The 15,261-nt window shown below is 48.0% G+C and overlaps 2 protein-coding genes across 5 annotated transcripts; one reads left to right on the top strand and one right to left on the bottom strand.

Annotated features, from left to right (window-relative positions):
- The first annotated feature begins 652 nt into the window (after positions 1–652).
- LOC136197839 (uncharacterized) lies at positions 653–8,639 on the top strand. Its single transcript, XM_065987675.1, has 11 exons — positions 653–914; positions 977–1,199; positions 1,253–1,520; positions 1,584–1,792; positions 1,846–2,098; positions 2,146–6,276; positions 6,342–6,495; positions 6,551–7,004; positions 7,062–7,758; positions 7,813–8,124; positions 8,181–8,639. Exons 6-11 carry the CDS (start codon positions 3,576–3,578, stop codon positions 8,492–8,494), a joined length of 4,632 nt encoding a protein of 1,543 aa, XP_065843747.1. The 5' UTR covers positions 653–914; positions 977–1,199; positions 1,253–1,520; positions 1,584–1,792; positions 1,846–2,098; positions 2,146–3,575; the 3' UTR covers positions 8,495–8,639.
- Positions 8,640–9,167: 528 nt separating this feature from the next.
- LOC136197844 (uncharacterized) lies at positions 9,168–15,190 on the bottom strand. 4 transcript variants are annotated; one of them, XM_065987698.1, is made up of 23 exons: positions 14,900–15,190; positions 14,789–14,851; positions 14,670–14,699; positions 14,534–14,594; positions 13,725–14,460; positions 13,567–13,669; positions 13,304–13,517; positions 13,159–13,255; positions 12,755–12,934; positions 12,505–12,694; positions 12,307–12,449; positions 11,777–12,256; positions 11,548–11,716; positions 11,339–11,488; positions 11,118–11,278; positions 10,879–11,069; positions 10,718–10,830; positions 10,543–10,661; positions 10,406–10,493; positions 10,181–10,345; positions 9,972–10,126; positions 9,542–9,709; positions 9,168–9,486 (listed from the first exon to the last, which is right to left on the bottom strand). In XM_065987698.1, exons 5-23 carry the CDS (start codon positions 14,109–14,111, stop codon positions 9,292–9,294), a joined length of 3,468 nt encoding a protein of 1,155 aa, XP_065843770.1. In that variant the 5' UTR covers positions 14,112–14,460; positions 14,534–14,594; positions 14,670–14,699; positions 14,789–14,851; positions 14,900–15,190; the 3' UTR covers positions 9,168–9,291. The 4 variants fall into 4 exon arrangements, with proteins under 4 accessions (XP_065843770.1, XP_065843769.1, XP_065843767.1 ...); XM_065987697.1 differs by having other exon boundaries at positions 13,725–14,199; positions 14,253–14,460; positions 14,534–14,851; XM_065987695.1 differs by having other exon boundaries at positions 14,534–14,699; positions 14,745–14,851.
- Between the last annotated feature and the right edge of the window lie 71 nt (positions 15,191–15,261).

The following is a 15,261-nucleotide window of genomic DNA, read 5'->3' as shown; positions in this document are numbered from 1 at the left end:
AAAATATTTTATTGAATTATAAATAGATTAATTAATAAATTTAACTTTATCTTATTTAGGCTATTGCTACGTGCGTGAAATTGAGACCCGGTGCTGCGAGCGTATATGTTAAAAAGACGGAACCGGGCAAAGGCCGACTATCGTACACTTGCCCGAGCGGGTCCGCGCTCGTCGGTTGCAACGTTCATACGTACTGGTTGTGGGACGGGAAGGGCACGAACGGTCTTGCAAACGCTGACGGCGACACGTGCTATGTCGACTGCAGCGACGTCGGATTCGGCGGTCAACCCGACGAAGGCTGCAGCCTTTTTGTTAAATGTCTGCGTACGTATCAGTATCCATATCGACTGATCGAATTCTATGTGTATGCTTTTGCAGGTGTAAGCGATCCGCTGCCTCATTTTGGCACTAGCATCGCGCTGACCGATGTGGTCAGTCCAGTCATTTCAGTCGATGATCAGAATTCTGAAGTTCGATGTCCAGACGGATACGAGACCGTTTCGTGTCAGTGCAGCCGGCAATAATGCGACGGGGTCATGATGGAAGATGCCTCGTGCAGAGCCTACGCGTCACATCTCCATAAAGCTGTGACAGTAAGGAGTGCCTTCGACGTGTGCACGCCTTATGTAATTGCGCTTCTTTCGAGGCGGAGGCGAAGTGTGTGAAGTACGACAGAAGCGAAGCGCGTCTTACTCTTATCCGAGAACCGAAGGAAGGACTTCAGAAGGGTCGGCTCTCCATCGCCTGTCCTCTCCACACGGCTCTCGTTTCCTGCAACGTGCACACGTACTGGAGCAAAGTAGGAGTATCTGGACTGGGAACCGTAAGGGGTCAGAAGTGCACGGCCCACTGTCCAGCGATTGGCGAAGGAGGCAAGCCAGGCGAAGGATGTTCTCTCTACGCAAAATGCTTAAGTATGATGACATAGTAGTAACTGATTTATTTATGTATTAACTACTCGTTTTATTTGCTATAGCTGTTTTCAGTTTATTTCCGGAACGATTTTCTAACTCGATTGAGATGTCAGAGTTGTTATAGGTCGTTCGTCGGAGGCCAAAGACGACGCGTTCTCTTTGGCGGAGTGTCCCGACGGATTCGTGACGGCACGGTGCGACGCCTCCGAGCAAGAAATTGACGGAATCGTTGTCGACGAAAGTTGGTGTCGTGCCTATGCGTCCGAAGCGGACGTAGCCGTGAGAGTAGGTCAAGAATAGAGTCTATATACATATAGATGAATGACGTATTGTTCTAGGCAACAGCATTGTGCTTGAAACTGAAAACGGAGCGGAGTCGACCAGTCCTCATACGAAATCCTGTCGAAGACTTCTACGGAGATTATCTGACAACGAAATGTCCTCCCGGTTTCCTGCCTATTTCCTGCACTGTCTACACCATGTGGTCTCAGGCTGGGGTAGCCGGCCAAGGGGTCATCATCAATGGCCATACCTGCTCCGCAGACTGCGATGCTATTCGGATTAATCGCGGAAATCCGGGCTGCTATCTTCAGACTATTTGTGCGAGTAAGAACTTAGAAGGGAGTCTCTACGTTGAATGATAGACACATCTCTTATCCGCTCGTCTAGTCGACCGCCAGCCTGATTACTATGACGATCTCAAAATTGTTATTGGGCCACTTTCTGAAAGAAAAGACGACGCATACTCCGACGCTAGGTGTCCCGCTGGCTACTCGCCTGTGTTCTGTCGTTCTAGTCAAGCGGATGTCGACGGAATCGAGTACGTGGATGGGACCACGTGCCGAGCATTCGCATCCGGCTCGCAAATACCGACATCAGTAGTTTACCTATTTTGAATCATGGAGTATTCGTTTTAGCTTTTCTTCTCTAGTCTCAGTTACTGTGCGCCAAACTGAAGTCACACCGAGTCAACGTTGTCCGAAAGCCGGAAAGGTTCAAAGGTACGGCGTCGTACACGTGCCAGGAAGGATCGACTCTTCTCAGCTGTAATATCCATTCGTACTGGACCGAAATTGGTACCGGTGTCTACGGTTTGGGAAGTATGAACGGTCGAACGTGCTCGTTTGACTGCTCTATAGTCGGTGACTATGGAGAGGGCTGTAGCATTGTGGCACTATGCCTTGGTAAGAAAGACAGTCACTGTGACAGGTGTAAGAATTTTCTCTTATAGAGAAAGCTTGATGACGTTCCACAAGGGAGACGACCTGCTGTGGCACTCTGTGCGTGTCTCTTTTTTGTGCTTGTTGCGTTTCTGTGTTGCTAGCATGCCGTCTGGATCCTGCTTACCTGCTAATCTGTTCGTTAGGTATGCCAACTCTGTTTTTTTTCATGTTCTCGCGAACATGACGACGCGACGCATCGCCGCAACGTCAACTGAGTCCGACGACGAGTGCGATCTCGGCTTCAGCGACCGCGGGAACGGGGTCTTCAAACCAGTCAATGAGTGCGCGGATTGAAATCGGCGTGCCGCCGCGAAACTGCACCAATAGTTCGACGAATAGTTCGACGAATGCGCGTCGAATCCGTGCGGAAACGGCGGTCTCTGCGATGTCAGTGCTAGGCTGGCTACGAAGGCTACTCTACTCGACGATCGTCGACGGCATATCGACGATTAGGCCTAAGTCTGCAAGTGTCCCGTCACCGACGTTTGCTCGTTTTCAGCGACTTCTTGCAACGTCGATACGTGCATCCTCTGCAGTCGTAAACGGCGAATTCTAACAATTATTTTTCTTACGCGCTAGAGCACGCATGCTCATGTTCTTTTCCTCCAACAGTACTTTCTCCTTGTTTTCGTAGACTCTTGCTCGCGTTTGGGCAGTCTAAAAAGTCGGCGAAGAACCGCTCTACGCCCGAAAATCGACATCCGACAGCCAATTTCTGAACGAAGTTGCTATTCGTCCGGCTGCCGGACGAATATAGGCGTTTTCTGAATGCATGAGGCCGCAAGACGCGATCATTGAATCTCATCTGCTCGCGGAACCCAAACAGCTAGGCGCAGCGTCGTGCACACGTCTATCGAAGCTGGTCACGCAATTAATCTGCGTCTCCGTCTCTGAAATATTTGACGCGTAACGCCAAAAAAATAGTCTTCTGCCTAAAACGGGATCATTTTCGGCAGCGAAGTGTGGTCTGGTCTGTATTTGGAAGAGACGATGCAGTCGTAATTAATAAATTATGCCAGTGGACGCCTTTAATTAATAGAGGAAGCCACGAGGAAAGACGCAGATATTAATTAATCGGCGGCGACGACGAAGTTCATTTATTAAGAGAATCTCGACAGCTGGTGGTTTACCTGTACATCTGACGCCAACTTATCATGTTTCTTGAAAGCAAAGTATCCCATATTCAGAAAGACATTTCGGCTCGTCAACATATTATATTATCCAATAACGTCAGTACGGAGTCGTCTAGACAATCCAATTTTGGATATGCTTCTAATTGATAGAGCAGCCACCGAATGTGAAGCTATGTGCCTTCACCCGGAAATAGTTACCCGCATGGACAAATTGCATCCCGTAAAAGGGGTGGCCTCAGTCGCTGTTAAATTCAAGGCATTCCTCTTTCTACGTTCACTTCGACTACGTGACCGGTGGCTGGCCAATGAATCTTCAATCTTTTGCTCTGCGCGTCGCAATTTGGACGTTTGCCTTTTCGTGCACTTCGTCTTTCGCCAACGAGTGCGCGTCGTCGCCGTGTCAGAACGGCGGAACGTGCAACTATCTACGTGGTCGATACAGATGCGAATGTATATTTGGTTACGACGGCAGTCATTGCGAGATTGACGTCGACGAGTGCGCTTCGTCGCCTTGTCGGAACGGCGGCACGTGCATCGATCAAGAACAAGGCAGATATGTTTGCGTGTGTCCTTCCGGTCATACGGGCATCAATTGCGAGATTGACGTCAACGAGTGCGCTTCGTCGCCTTGTCAGAACGGCTGCACGTGCAGTGATCAACGAGGCCGTTACTTTTGCCAGTGTCCTCACCGTCGTTCAGGCATCAATTGCGAAACGGATGTCTCAACGGAAAACCCTACTCCAACTTCAACCGCAAGCCCCACTCCACCTTTTAGCTGCGAAGGATGCAACTGTACAGCTACGGCTACAGCAACCGGTGCGGCGGTTACGACAGCGCTGGCGACGGTGACTGCGGCAGCCGCGGTAACGGCAACGGCAACGGCAACGGCTACGGCTGCAGCTACGGCAACTGCGACGGCAACAGCGACTGCGTCGGCTGCTGCGTCTGCAGCAGCGGGAGCTGCAGCAGCGGCTGCAGTGCAAGTAACGGCCGCGGCAGGCAGCAATTGTCACTGTGGCTGTACAGTGACAATAAAATCAATATCAGTAGCTATCGCGAAGGTAAAATCTACCGCGATAGCAGCAGCAGCAGCGGCAGCGGCAGCACGTTCAGCGGCATTAGCCGCAAGTTCAGCTAGTGCTAGGGCTTTCGCGGCTTCAAGTGCTGTGGCCGATGCAAGAGCAGAAGCTCAGTCATCAGCGACAGCAGCGTCTAGAGCTATAGCACTGAGCGGTGGTTGTTCAGCAGAAGCTTTAGCAGCGGTTTCAGTTTCATCTTCGGCCATAGCAGAAGCAACACCCGTTGCCGACGCAGCAGCTTTTGCAGCGGCAAAGGCTACGGCTGTAGCCGAAGCAGTTGCCAAAGCGGCGGAAGCGGCAGAAGCAGCAGCAGTCGCAGCCGCCGCTGCGGCTGCAGAAGCTGTCGCTGTAGCAGGAGGCGGTTACGGATATTGCTACACTTACTGCTACGGCTACGGTTACTGTAAAGGTACCGCAGTTGTAGTGACACGTATACTCAAAGCTATAGCGTTGGCTAAAGCTTCAGCGGAAGCGGGTGCTTATGCTGCAGCGGAGGCTACGGCCGTGGCTACGGCAGCAGCAGCAGCGGGAGCCGGCGCTTCGGCTCTAGTATCTATGACGGCATTGACGGGAGCTACTGTGTCGAATGCGGTAACAATTGTAATGAAAGCAGCGGTAGGGATCTCCGACGATGGTTGTACTGCTGTAGCTACCGCATCGGCCAATGCCGCGGCGTCTGCTATTGCATCAGCAGAAGCAACAGCATTAGCAATAGCCGCCACGGCCGCATGTGCTTCAGCAGCGACTTCAGCGGCGACAGAAGCTTCAACCGCAGCATTTGCGTCGGCTACGGCATCCGAAAGTGCGTTTGCGGCGGCAACAGCAGCGGCGGACGTGGTAGCGGCAGGCGGCTACGTAGGTTGCACAGCGGTCGTTACTGCGGCGGTCAAAGCGGCAGTAGGAGCTATAGTAGCAGCAACGGCGGCAGCTGAGGCTTCAGCTACGGCAGCGGCGTCAGTTACAACAGCGGCTACGGCGTCAGCGTCTGCTTTGACGGAAGCTAGGGCAGCTGCGACTGTGTTAGTAAAAGCGTCTGCATCAGCGCAAGCTGCAGCAACAGCATCGGCTACAACTGTAGCTGTTGGAAACTGTCGCCCAGCAATAATAGCGACATCTTTAACAGTTGCTGCGGGAACGAAGGTTTCGGTGATCGCAGCAGTGACAGTCAAAGCGGCTGCAGCAATCGCAACAGCAGCAACTTTTACGGCTTCTGCGGCGTCTGTTACAGCAGCAGCCGCGGCTGCTTTCAGCTTTAGTCAACCAAGCATTATCATTACCTACAGCGTTGCAGTTACCGCCAGAAAGTTGAACGTTTATTTCTTTTCGTTCTTCAAAATCTCTTTGCTGCATTGCAGCGAGGGCACAAGAAACATCGATCTCCTGCTCGTAATGGAAAATTCCGGCAGCATTCCTTTCGATGATTTCGTGAAACAAAAGAATTTTGTTAGCAGAACAATTGACCACGCTCTGACCGTTGGATGCCACGCTTCCGTTCGCGTCGCTGTCATCACCTACGCGCATCATCGCAAAATAGAGTTCGATTTTGACGACAAATCGATAGGGGCGACACCTCGAGCAACTCTGAAAGCTGCCGTTCTGTCTATTCCCTATGTAGGTGGGTGGGCTACGGATACTAAAGTAGCCTTAGATATCGCTCACTCGCTTCTACACAACGTCAGTAGAGGAGCCAGAGTGGGAGCCAAGAAGATAGTCTTTGTTTTGAGCGGCGGACAGTCGAACAGGGAAGATCCAAAGGATTCGGCGGCAGTACTGAAAGCAGACGCCACCGTTTTTGCTATGGGAGGTACAAACTTCAGATCCGGATCGAGTCAGAAAGAGCTAAAAAACATCGCCACTAGCGAGGACCACGTCTTAGTGCTGAATAGATTTGACGATATGAAAGACATCGTTGATTACTTTGGCCCAAGTATGCGTATAATGAGTTTTTCTTCCCAGCCTCTGTTACACAGATTTGGTCTTTTCCTTGTTTAGAAGCCCGTTGCGATCTGATCGACTTGGCAGAGAATCGACCTGAAGACTGGAATTCTATTAAAGACGGTTTCAAGAAGCTGAAAAATAATAGCGTAATCAACGACATGGCAGCCCTTCATGCTGAAACATTTCGAAGATTTGGAACTGCTCACAAGTAAAGAAAAGTCGCATTAGTCGTTATTAATTGCTTTATTAAAGTTATTCTCTAGCGGCGCTGGATTTCTTCCGTGGCATCGCGCCTTTCTTCTCATGATCGAGCGCGCCCTGCAAATTGTTCAGGACGACGACGCCTTACGCCTTCCCTATTGGAACTGGACGAGCGAGGACGTTAAGACGTCAAAGATATGGGATCATCTCGGCGGCGAACAGAACGGGGACCCGACAGACGGCTTTTGCGTCAATACCGGCGACTTCAGAAAATCCGTCTGGCACGCGGATCCCTCCGAGTGCATTACGCGGAATATGATAACGCCTCGCCCGGGCTCATCCCAAGTGTCCCAGTCGGCATTAGATGCCGATCGCGATTTTCTTTACCCCTACTCTTTATTCCGTCGAATAACTGAAGGAGGCGGCAGGCGTCATAACACCTTACACCTTCGCTTTGGTGGTATTGAAGCCAACATGGCAACGGCTCTGTCACCCCTCGATCCCGTCTTTTACTTCGTAAGAAAAGAATACCTTTCGAAAGAGTCCTTCTAATGTTGCTTTTTTTCTTCTAAGCACCACTGCTTCATCGATCTTCTCTGGTTTGATTGGCAGCAGCGTTGGGGCGAAGGCCCTGAAAATTATCCGGTCGAAGGCGAAGTGTACAATCTTCATACGCCAATGCAGCATCTGAGCGCAGTCTACCCCGGTACGAACAGACCCCTCTTGTCCAAGCCAGACTCGATTCGTCCCGTCAACTTGCTGAAAGTCACCGACCTCGGATACACGTACGACTCGTCCGAATCGATTTTTCACGTCCACCGCCGACGCTCGGAAACGATCGATGCAGATCAAACTCAGCAGGACTTTGACGTCCAGTGCAGCTTTCGCAGCGATGTCCTGAGTGCTTCTCAACTCGACACGTGCGTTCGTCGCGGAACAACGACCGGTGTTCGTCTCGCTTCCGGTCCGAATCGATTCGAAGGTCGAGTCGAGGTTCTTCTCGACGGCACGTGGCACGCCGTTTGTGACGACGATTGGGACGAAGAAGACGCCGAAGTCGTTTGCGCTCAGCTTGGTTTTCCCGGAGGCAAAGCGGACAACGATTCGGAGTGGACGTACGAGGCGAATGAGAATCTCGCGACGACTTTCGACTGTACTGGAAACGAAGAACTTCTTCAAGACTGCTCGCACGGTCACGTCAACGTTTTCACTAATGCAGCAGCCGGCTTTTGTCCTTACTACGGGTACGCCCAAGTGGTGTGCGATCCAGGCAAGGCAATCGTCGTCAAGCTTTATGCACGTATTACATTGTTTGGTTTGGTAGGTGTTAGGCTATCTACTATTGGGGGCTCTTCCGGGTACCTTCAAGTGTACAACGCCGCTCAGAAAGTCTGGGGCTCCGTGTGCGGCGCACGAAATTGGGGAAAACGTCATCATTCTGAAGCGTGTGAAGCAGCTGGTTACGGTCCTTCGGTTCCCGGAGTCGACCAATCATCCACGTCCAAACCCATTTTAGAAACGACGTACGTCGGATGCCTTTCTAGTGCGAGAAAGGCAATCGATTGCAGAGGAGTCGAGTGGGACACAGAATCGTGCGAAGACTCGGCGAATAACCTTTACGTGTCGTGCCTCGAATGTTCGTATGCAGTTTCCAACACAGATAATGTCATGTACTTGGTGCTTTCTTTCTAGCTGTTCGCCTTGTTGATGGGCCTAGTGCTCATGAAGGCCGTGTCGAAGTCTTTCGTCAAGGCGTCTGGGGCTCGGTGGGCTATCTGTTGTGGGACAAAGATGATGGTGACGTTGTCTGCCATCAATTGGGGTATGCAGAGGGCGCAGAACTGGTCTACTATCAATTGTTTGTCGCCGGACCGAGCATCGTTTGGCTTGATCGCGTTCAGTGCACGGGACAGGAATGTTCTCTGAACAGATGTCGTCATTCCGGATACGGCGAAGCTTTGTACGACGTTCAGCGTCGGCATGCAGCCGTGAAATGCAAGCCATAGTGCACAGGCTTGGCAATATCGACACACGATTTCTTTTTAGTTCTACACAGTAGCTTGCATGCGCGACTTTTCTGAACCCATTTTTTTCTCTTGCTGTTGCTCTTGAGTCCCCTTTCGCATAGCAGCGAATTTCCGGTATCTGATTTTATGGAGTTTAGTGGGACCTTACGAAATCAAACTGTCGTAGAAGACCTCTTTTTTGAGGACCCAAATCAGTCAGGGCAAATCAGTAGATACCTATATAGCGTGCTTGAGCGCTCAGATTAGCCTCGAGCCTCTTCGAGCCATGTCGAGCCTCGAGCGTCGAAGGCGTTTGTCGTTCTCCGACGAGTCAACGCACCACGGCTCGAACTCAGAAGACAGTCATGCAAGCGTCATGAAGAAACCAGAAAGTGGCTCTAATCAACGTCGGCCCCTTTTTTCTCGTTTTGTTAGGACTGGTAAGCTTCCATATAGGGTCTTGAAACACATTTTTATACGAAGGATACCTGTCAGAGTCGAGGTGCTCTTCGGTTCGTATATCCTCTAGAAGGGCGATTGTTTGGGTAACGCCTCGGCCTTTGCAACACGGACGACGACGCATCCACTTTTCTGTAAGCAATCCCGCGTCCATCGCTTTTCCGCTTACTCTTTTACCATTCCAAGTGACTTTTCTCTCGTCGAAAATCCGTGGTAGAGGTATACAGTCAGTACACACTACAGCGTCTACGATGTACAAGAAAATACACAGATAAGAACAAAGGAAACCGGTTTGTACGCAAGAAGAATTTTTCAACAGCGTCCTTTCACTGAATGATTTAGGTCGCTTCATTTGTGATTTTTTTCAGAGCGTAGAGCTGCTTGCCTAGCCAGTCAGTGAAGGTGCGATTCCGAAAAGTTCCTGCTAAACGATCCAATATCTTGAAAGTTTTGATAGCACTCTCTACGTCTTCTGCCGTTAAGCCGTGAGTTTTGAGAAAAGCCTTTCCTTCGGAGGTCTCCAAAGAACGAACCTAATAAAGATATAGATTGCTTTCCTACCAGAACCAGTTTTCGTACTTAATTTACCGCTGTTCGTTTCTTTGCCATATTGCTTGTCACTTTCTCTTTTCGTTCCTCTGTAGTGCCGGATAGAGGCAGTAGAATAATAGTATCTGAGATCTTGCAGTACACGAGACGTCTGTCCAGAAGAAGCTGCACGTGCAATTTGATCAAGTCTATTATGTGATCACTTTTCTGAAAAGAGAAACCAAGTCATTGTTTGAGTCTAATTTTTAGTGTAGTAGAACTCCTACAGTTGAATATTTAACGGAGCTCATTGCTTTCATTCAAATAAAAAGTACATTATGATTACTAAAAATCTCAGTGCTCTCCAAGCACCAACAGGGTTTAAATTTATTCTATGCTAACAGCTCAAGTAGCAGCTACATGATCTACAGAGCTATTTTCTGAGTCTCTATTAGCAGAGACTAGAAAAACGATGCTATGCCTATTTCACCTCAATTTTAGTGCACTGCCCACCAGACGATGCTGCGATGGCGCTAAATGCTCTCTGCGTAAACACGTTAGTACGACAGGCTACCGTGAAGACAGCGATGTTCTTTGAGCGACACGTTTCAGACAAAACAGACCAGTCATGACCATCTGGGCAGCCTGAAAAAAATTTCCTGCACATGTGGTGCTTAGCTGGGACCCACGTTCGTCTACCCTTAGGAAATGCATCGGTATAAATCGCTCCTTCTATGCCATGCGGTGGAGCATCTCCTATCAAGACAGCGAGACGAGCAGCGTGCGGTCGCTTAGCTTCGTCCCAATTGAGACGAGACACTTCGAACAGAGCATCAGCAACAGCCTCAGGACAGTCGCCGCCTCCTAAATGAGCCGGATCAGTATCACTTGAAGTTTACAACAAACTCAATTAGTAAGGCTTGCCCTTTGCTTCGAGACTTTCAATTGCCGATTTAACGGCATCTTCATTGCTGCTTAACTGCTGGAAGACTTTGGCAACATAGGTTGAATCCTGATAAAACGTCGAGCCTTTATACTCAAAAGAGAGCTACTTTCGATACCTGTGGAGGATGATCGCAATAAGCAATAATGGCTATCCGCAAATCAGTGCACAGATTTTCGTCTTTAATAGCTTTTATCAATTCTTTTATTAAAGCTCGCACTTTTGCTATTTCACGACCTGTTAATTCAACAAAGCCAATTGTTCACGAGACTTAATTCATTATTATAACTCACTCATGCTAGACGTAGTATCGCAGACAATAGCCAAATCCACTTCACCAATTCCTTCACTTAACGCAAAACTGACTTCTTCATCACTGTACTCGCTCGGTGAATAGAAGACAGTTCTAATTTTTCAACTACTGTAATTGTTTGATTAGTGACTGAGAACTAACTCAATAGCAGGCGGCAGCGGTGCTGCCGTTTCTAGTAGATTAACAACGTAGGGCGATCCCATTATTGGTTCGTCGTCAATCATGATGTGCAACTCGTAACGACCATCAGACGAGATCTCGTAGACAACAGGGTAGGTTCCATTGCCCGCGTCGTCCACGACAAAACTGCTGCTTGTCTCTTTGTCTCTGGTCTAGATAAAAGCAGGTATAATCTAGGAAAGGTATGAAAGATTTGGTACCAAGGATCTAGCCTTGATTCTCACGGTCACGGTGTCTCCTCCTACCGATCTTTGCCGGCCCTTCTTGTCGCATGCAAATACAGTAAAAGTGTAGCGACAGCGGACGTGACGACCAGCGAGTCCGGGACCATCTGCAAAACATTTTTGCGGACATGTTGGACCTGTAATAGCAAAACAAGACCATTAGGGTAATTGTATAAACATCGAAAAAAATAAATTGCCTGGAGGAGTCATTAAATCATCCTTTGACATTTCCGTAAATTCAAGAACTTCAATTTCTTCTGGGGTTAACTTCTTCAAAGGGTTTTTATTCCGAAAAGACAGCCCTAGAGGCGTGTCGCCGTTACCGTCTCGTGCGTACATATTTGCACCTGCGCAGAACATAGTATAGGTCTAGCAGTACAATAAGTTCTAAATCAAAAATAAGTACCAAAATCTAGCAAATCTCTTGCAAGTGATATGGTAGCCGACAAGACAGCAAAGTGCAATGGGGTTTTTCCTTCGCGGTCTTTTTGGTTAATTTCTGTTTTTGCACCGCTGTCAATCAAATTTTTTGTCAAGCGGCTATATCCGTTCTTGCAGGAAAGATGCAATGGAGTCTGAAAGAAAAAAAATCTATAACGCAAAAAAGGATACAGTAGTTCTCAGTGCCACCTTACCAACCCATCTCTGTTTGATCCCGTCGCATTGGCACCGATAGACACTAGTTTTTCAGCTATTTTTCTATACCGTTTGTCAAGAGCAACATGCAGGGCAGTGTTTCCTTCTTTATCTGCGGCGCTGACTTCGGCGTTCCTTGCGCAAAGAAGATCAATTGCTTGTTCGTTTTTCATGCGCGCAGCAACGTGAAGAGGCCCGCAGCCATCCTGATCTTTAAGGTTCGGATTGGCGCCTCGATCAAGAAGCTCTTTGGTTACTTCAGCAAGAGATGGATCCGCGGAAGAGACGTGCAGTGCGGTTTTACCCTCGCGGTTTTGATGATCGACAGCGGCACCGAATTTGGCGAGAAGCTCAACAGAAGTGCCGTCACTGCAACGACTCAAAGGTTCGTTTCCTTCATCGTCTTCTGCTGTCACGGTGTCGGAATTTTGACGAGCGATTACGAGTATTGTGTCATTAGACGCATGCCTCGCAGAAACCTAATGAACAGAATAATATTCAATTTTTTTTGCATGCCAATAAATCCTACGTCCATAGGAGCTTCGTCTTCTTCATTACGCATTGTTGGATCGGCACCCATTTTAATTGCTTTTTCGACAGATTTTGAATTGTCGTACAAGGCGCCGGTAAATAAGCAATTTTCGCCTTCTTTATTTGTACTGTTAATATCGGCTAAACGCATTTGAAAAGCTGCAACTACATACATGAGAAGGTATACAAACGCTACCTTTCGCCTTATTTGAGAGGTAGTCAATGACTTCAAGTCTATCCTCCTCGCAGGCAAAGTGCAAAGGACGCTTTCCCTCACTTTTTTCACCAGACGGTAGGTCAGCGTTCGCTTTGTCCCACTCGACCAGAGCCTTCACAGCAGAGAGCTGGCCTCGTCTAGCGGCCAAGTGAACAGGAGCGCATCCATTCTGTAAAACCGTTATAAAAAATCCTACTCTTTCGAAGTCTACATAGCCAGCTGTGAATACCTTGTCCATGGCGTTCCAGGAAGCACCTTCATTAAGTAACGAAAAAATAATTTCCGGATTGTTGCAGTATCCAGCAGCAGTGTGCAAAGCCGTCTCGCCGTCTTGATTAATCTCGTTTATGTCCGCAACGTCTTTCAAATTAGTTATAACTGCTTTTGTGTCATTACTCAGAATGACTCTCTACAAAAAATAACCCTGTTTGAGGGCGAATGTTCAGCACTACGAACGGTAGCGATCGAGAGTTAAAAAAAGAAACAGCCCTTCAGATATACTTTAGAGGTGCACTGATTTCTAAATAGGCACCCTGCAACGCCCTTGTACAGTTTCTACTTTTATATAAAGTAAAGGTTGCGCATGCATCTCCTTCCTAACTGAAGTACTTGTGAGACGTATACGTGCCTAACCTGGAGGCGGGTACTTGTAAATGCTCTCTTTTTCTCGATCAGATGCGCTTTCATCGCGACACTTCCCGTACCCGAACGAGAACGCTGCTCACGTACACTACAGGCAGAAAGTTAACAACAAGCATTGAAAAAATTACTACCGCACTTTTCGACTTTAAAATGTCTTTTCTCGTCGTGGCCACAAGCATTGCACGTCGAAGCGTATTCGGCGCCTCTATTTTCACAAAATAAGGGAGCTTGAAATTTCATGCACAAGCACTCCATCTCTTGACAGCTTTTCAATTGTTGAAACGGAAAACCGAACGCTCTGCATGCTTCGTCTATCCTTCCTGCAGACACAAACCGTCCACAGGCATGTCCTATGAATATTAATATAAATATGCACTCGTCCATCAAATAGCGTCGTACCAATACATTCTTTTAATATGCTTTCCTCGTCCGCATTGAACGCTTCTGCGCCAAATTCAGACTTATAGGCGGAAATCCACTCGTCCCAATCGACCTCGACATCCTGAACAGAACGATTTACGCTGCGTATCTCGCGCGCTAATTTCGAAAAAAATAACTTCTCTAAATGATTTCGTCCAAAACCTGCAAGCGTCGAGGTTTTTTATAAGCGAAGTGGCTCTGATGCCCTTTTCCGTTAATAAATTGTATCGATAAGCAACGTTTTGAAGATCTTTCAGATTCTTTTGCAAAGACTCGATCGACGACATTTCGATCAACTGCTGACGCTTCAATTTAGATTTGATTGCTTTCAATCGCTTATTGACCGTTGTGATAGACGCAAAAAAGCTGTTTTTCTCACTCGCGGCAGCATCTTCGCAAATCTTCGAGCCAATGCTGCTAACCAAAGGCTTCAGATCGTCAAGAATCGATTTGAGGTTCGCTGCAGGGCGCAGGTATAATACGTCAGCTATGAACTCCGTAACGTTTTTTAGGATGGCTTCCATCTAGAACAATAGAAGGCGGATCTGTTTGGGAAACGTGTTATCGCAGAGCATGCGCAAACTAGACTAGTCACACACGCAAATCGTGCCTCTGTCCCAAGAAAGCTGTTAGTCACCTTAAAAATTGCATAAAAATCGTCCTACTGTTTTGCCATGAAAAATTTGATTTAAAGTTGTTCTTCTCACTCGTTGCCGCATCTTGGCAAATCTTCAAAGCGACGCTGCTAACCGTTTCATTGAGACCGTCAAGAATCAAGTTGAGGTTCGCCGGAGGACGCAGGTCACGGTCTTCATATATATAGCCCTTGTCAAATCCTTGAAGTTTTTCAGCACGGCTTCCATGATGATTGATCTGAAACGGATTATCTGATATGATCGAGTATCTGTTTGGAGAACACGCGTCTGTCCGTATCAAAACGGCATACCTATGTTTTCTCTAATCACAGAGCATGCACGAAAATCTCTTCTCCCCGTCTATGCACAAATCTGCCAATTGATTTTCAATTTGACCAAATCGACACTTTTGTGTTGCTTTAACTCAAAATGCAAGTCGAAGCTTACTCGAACAGTCACGTGTCTACCGAAGATGAGCTAACGACAGATTAAAACCCAAAACGGAATAAAGAATCGACTCACGAAAAAATTTATTTTTTTCGTGATGCTGTACTGTAGAATCTTACACGGACAGCTGCTGGAGATTCCTGCCTGAAAGTGAATTAGCTGCTCTTCGTGCAATTTTTATCCTGAACAAAGAGCTGCTACCGGCTGTCAGACAAATGATCAAGACTGACTTTACGAGAGCGAGAACGCTCGAGAACGCTCGAAATAACAAGCAGCGAAAAAAACCCTGATGGAGAGACTGACGTGTTTACAGCCATGCAAAAACACTAACGGTGCCGTGAAAGATCGACCAGAAAGCGACTTGTAGATACGCATGCGTGGTAGAGGTCGAACCAAGTCTTGCACGTGACAAACAAGTCTCTCGAGTCGAGGGTCTTCTTCGTTGTTCCAACGTTTACGAGGAGCGTTGTGGAGTGCTAACCCGAAGGAGAATCGATTGTCATCGTTTGGATATACCTGCTTCTGCACGACACAGGCTACAAGCACTTAGCTGTAAGCGCAAACCTATAAGCCATAGCTCAGACAAAGCCTT

This window comes from Oscarella lobularis, chromosome 18 (genome assembly GCF_947507565.1).
Source record: "Oscarella lobularis chromosome 18, ooOscLobu1.1, whole genome shotgun sequence".
NCBI lineage: Eukaryota > Metazoa > Porifera > Homoscleromorpha > Homosclerophorida > Oscarellidae > Oscarella > Oscarella lobularis.
This window is presented reverse-complemented; position numbering and strand designations above follow the sequence as displayed.